The 4,623-nt window shown below is 35.9% G+C and overlaps 1 protein-coding gene across 1 annotated transcript; it reads left to right on the top strand.

Moving 5' to 3' along the window:
• Positions 1–674: 674 nt before the first annotated feature.
• LOC126077757 (olfactory receptor 2J3-like) lies at positions 675–1,604 on the top strand. The gene has a single exon (XM_049887385.1). The coding sequence runs from the start codon at positions 675–677 to the stop codon at positions 1,602–1,604; it is 930 nt and encodes a 309-aa protein (XP_049743342.1).
• Positions 1,605–4,623: the final 3,019 nt, after the last annotated feature.

A 4,623-nucleotide genomic window follows, 5' to 3' on the forward strand; every position in this document is an offset into this window, starting at 1 on the left:
TATTCCCAACCTTTTTCACTTCTTTATTCATCAGGATTAAGGTCTTCAGCTTTCCTTATATTGTGAGTACTCATAAGTTTGTGTGTGTGTGTGTCTGTTTATATCTTCATTTGCATGTTAAAATTTTTTGTCAAGAAATAGCATAAATAAACAAATCAGAATATTTTGTTCTTTTTATGGTCATATCCAATTGAAGTTGAATTTTTCCATCCAACATTAACATTTTTAAGTTGCTACTGAATTGTTTTTCATCATATGGTGAACTTTCAACTATACGTAGAATTATTAAGACTGCAGTTATTCTTTTCTCTCTGTAATCATGAAATTGGAAACAGCCAAAAAATGTGGAAAAGGGAAATAAATTTTTTTTTTTTTTTTGGTAAAAGAAAATTATTTTCCAGGAAAATGATTTTTTTTACTATAGAATATCTTTTATTTTCATTTATCCAAATGATAACTAAGGGCTGAGAAGTTACTGATTCTGTTTACAACAAGACAAACACCAAAAGAAACATTAAAAGAAAACTAAAAAAAAAATTTACTGCTGCAAAGGAACACGTTATTATACTTGGAAGTGGCAACATTTCTTTCCCAATCTGTTTGCAAGGATTTGATAATGGGTTGGCAGCCTTTGAATTTATGTACCTTTTTTTAATTCAGGTCACAGGGAAAGAATGATAATGGAAAAAAATGCAAGTTCTGAAGGTTACTTTATTTTACTGGGTTTTTCTAATTGGCCTCATCTGGAAGTGGTTCTCTTTGTGGTTATCTTGATATTCTACTTGGTGACACCGGTTGGCAACCTGTTCATCATTATCCTGTCCTACTTGGACTCTCACCTCCACACTCCCATGTACTTTTTCCTCTCAAATCTCTCTTTTTTGGATCTCTGCTATACCACCAGCTCCATCCCTCAGTTGCTGGTCAATCTCTGGGGTCCTGAGAAGACCATCTCTTATGTTGGTTGCATGATTCAACTCTACTTTGTCCTTGCACTGGGAACCACAGAGTGTGTCCTACTGGGGGTGATGTCCTATGACCGTTATGTAGCTGTGTGTAGACCTTTGCATTACAGCGTCCTCATGCACCCTTGTTTTTGCCACCGGTTGGCTGTGGCTTCTTGGGTAAGTGGTTTAACTGCCTCAGCACTTCATTCTTCTTTTACCTTCTCGGTTCCCTTGTGTGGACATCAACAAGTGGATCACTTTTTCTGTGAAGTTCCAGCACTGCTGCGATTGTCATGTGTTGACATTCGTGCTAATGAACTCATCCTCATGGTCATGAGCTCCATTTTTGTAATCATACCACTTATTCTCATTCTCAGCTCCTATGGTGCCATTGCCTGTGCTGTGCTGAGAATGCAGTCAACAAGTGGACTTCAGAAAGTCTTTGGGACATGTGGAGCCCATGTTATGGTTGTATCCCTCTTTTTTATTCCAGTTGTGTGTATATATCTCCAGCCACCATCTGGGAAATCTCAAGAGCAAGGGAAGTTCATTGCCCTCTTTTATACTGTTGTCACACCTAGCCTTAACCCACTAATCTACACCCTCAGGAACAAAGATATAAGAGGGGCAGTAAAGAAACTAATGGGGTGGGATTAAGATATGTGACACAGAAATCAGGTTTCCTACAGTTTTTCTTCAGAGGGTCTTGTCCATCTGGGAGAAAGGTTCCCCTGAGATTTATTTTTGGTCTATATTCCACCAAGCACTTAGAAGAAGAGTTTAGCCCTGAACTTGTTCTTTTTATTGGTTAATTACAAAATATCATTTATACACAGACTTTAGATTAGTAACACTTCAGTCTTTGTAAAATTCCATATTTAATTTCTATAACAATTAGGGACTGGTCTTTTAACATAAACAAATGTGTGTGTGTAATTATGAAGAGATTATTTAAATTTTTTGAAATACTTAAAAATAATATTATTAATATGCTAATTTATGCACTAATCATTAATATCTACAGCGGTGGTGCAATATAGCAAAGACAGACAAATTAAGTTTTTGGAGATTGAACAGGCACTAAATTTAGCAAAAGACTATCATAGCAAAGACAAAATGGTAAAAATAATGAATAGCATCACTTAATGTATGCTGAATTGATATATGACAATTCTTTGGCTAAAATACACCTTTTTTCAAGATAATAAATCATGAGTAATTTCTTTTGTGGGTCTGTGTACTTATCACATTTTAAACAGTATGAACAAGTATAACTCCAAAATGGTTCATTTGTTCATCTATCTATGCAATATTGTATTTATTCACTCTATTAGCTAAATTTTATTGAGCATCTACTCTCTCCCATATTGTGGGGTTTTTGGTAATACAGATGAATATAACACATTCTGTTGACTAGAACTCAATGTTCAATGTAAGGAATGATAAGATCAAAAGTGACTCAATTTGTCATCAGACACAATGTTAATAAACCAAGGTAGCTTTATAAAACCTAAAACAAAATAGTAAATTTAGCCATAAACCTTGAAAAATAAAACAATTGCAGATTTCTATAGGAAGATGATATTAACTGAAACAAAACAAAACTAAACAGAATATGCTTTCATTGGCTTAGTTAGTGACAATCTTAGTTATGTAGTGTTGCTATAACAGAAATACCACAAGTGGATTGCTTTAACAAAGAGAAATTTATTCTCTCACAGTTTAGGAGGTTAGAAGTCCAAATTCAGGGTGCCAACTCCAGGGAAACGCCTTCTCTCTCTGTTCGCTCTAGGGGAAGATCCTTGTCATCAATCTTCCCCTGGTCTAGGAGTTTCTCAGGGCGCGAATCCAGGGTCCAAAAAATGTGTTCTGCTTCTGGGGTTGCTTTCTTGGTGGTATGAGGTCACCTTGTCTCTTCTGGCTTCTCTCTTTTGTATCTCAAAAGGGATTGACTCAAAATACAACCTAATCTTGTAGATTGAGTCCTCCCTCATTAATGTAACTGCCTCTAATCCTGCCTTATTAACATCATAGAGGTAAGATTTACATCACATAGGAAAATCACATCAGATGACAAAATGGTGGATGATCACATAATACTGAGAACAATCACCTAGCCAAGTTGACACACATTTTGGGAGGGTCACAATTCAATTCATAAGTGACGTATTGGAGATACCCTAAGCTTTTTCTTTAAGCATATTGTTCCTTGCTGGATATGATTACTTTTTAATGATGAAAGGAAAATTGATCTGTATCCTTAAATTTACCACTCTTAGTGGTAGATAAAGGAGCCCTGGTGGCACAGTGGTTAAGCACTTGGCTGCTGACCAAAAGGTTTGAACCCACCAGCCGCTCCTCGGGAGAGAGACGTGGCAGTCTGCTTCCTTAAAGATTTACAGCCTTGGAAATGCTACAGGGCAGTTCTATTCTGTCCTATAGGGTTTCTATGAGTCCGAATCAACTCCATGGCAACAGGATTGGTTCAGTGGCATTTAACAAGATAGATGAATCATAGCTGGAAAAGACTTTCAAGTAGTGCAGTAGAGGTAGGCTTCTCACATTCCTCTATTTTCTCAAGGCAGCTAGAAGTGTATAGATAGTGCAAATAATTTATAAGATGGTGATTCATATGCTGCAGAGAAATGAGCACCATAAACTGGAAATAATTAGATGAAGCGGTAGTAGGGCATCTGATATGTGAGGCAGGTAGAACTAGGCTCTGAAAATAACTTGATGCATCCAGTGGATGTCTTAATAAATTCACTCAACAGATTTTTGATAAAAGCCATTGATTGGTACATGTTAGTTTATTTTACTTTTCAAATTTAATCTAATATGAACATTTGTCATTAGCAAGAATATTATGAAAATAAACTTTCATATATTTTCTAAATAAAGAAATAAGTTTTCTTGTAAGTAATACATGTGAATCAGTGATTTGTTGCACATATCACTCCCACCATCACCACCAGAAACAAATCTACTTTGCCTGTTCCACTAAGTGGGAGACACAATCAATTGGAGCTAGTCACCTTACATGCTGGCATAGTGACTAATGTACAATTTATTTTAAAGTAACATTTTGGAAATTTTTGTAGTCATAATGCACATATTAGCTGTATTTTTCCATCTCTTTTAAAACCTACAAGTAATTGATCCAAATCTTATCCAATGGATTATAAAACTAAGACAAAAATTAACCTCCACAATTTTCCTCACGTTTCTGGGAATATTACATGGTCAACTCTGTTTGGATTCTTTGTCTCTGCCGAATTTCTTTTCCTCTCCTTTCACTCCCATTATATTCCGCCAGACATGCACATTAATATAGGGTACAGTCCCATGTCCTTGAATCCATCTCCCAAGCATGTATGTAACCAAATTTTACCAAATAATGGGGACTACATGAAGGGGTCACATCACACAAAGTTCACAAAACGTGAAAACATAGATTCATGCTGCCACCATGGAAATTTTCCATTTGGGATACTTCTTGCAGCCCTCCAGCGCCTCACCATCTAAATGACTCTTTATTTAGGTTTATTGAGATATAATTTACATACTATTCAATCTCCATTTTAAATGTATAATTCAATGAGTTTTGGCAAATGTATAATTGTGTAAACACCACCACAATCAAGATATCGAATGCTTACTCCCACAACTACACTCC

Source organism: Elephas maximus, chromosome 1 (assembly GCF_024166365.1).
Source record: "Elephas maximus indicus isolate mEleMax1 chromosome 1, mEleMax1 primary haplotype, whole genome shotgun sequence".
NCBI classification, from domain to species: Eukaryota; Metazoa; Chordata; class Mammalia; order Proboscidea; family Elephantidae; genus Elephas; species Elephas maximus.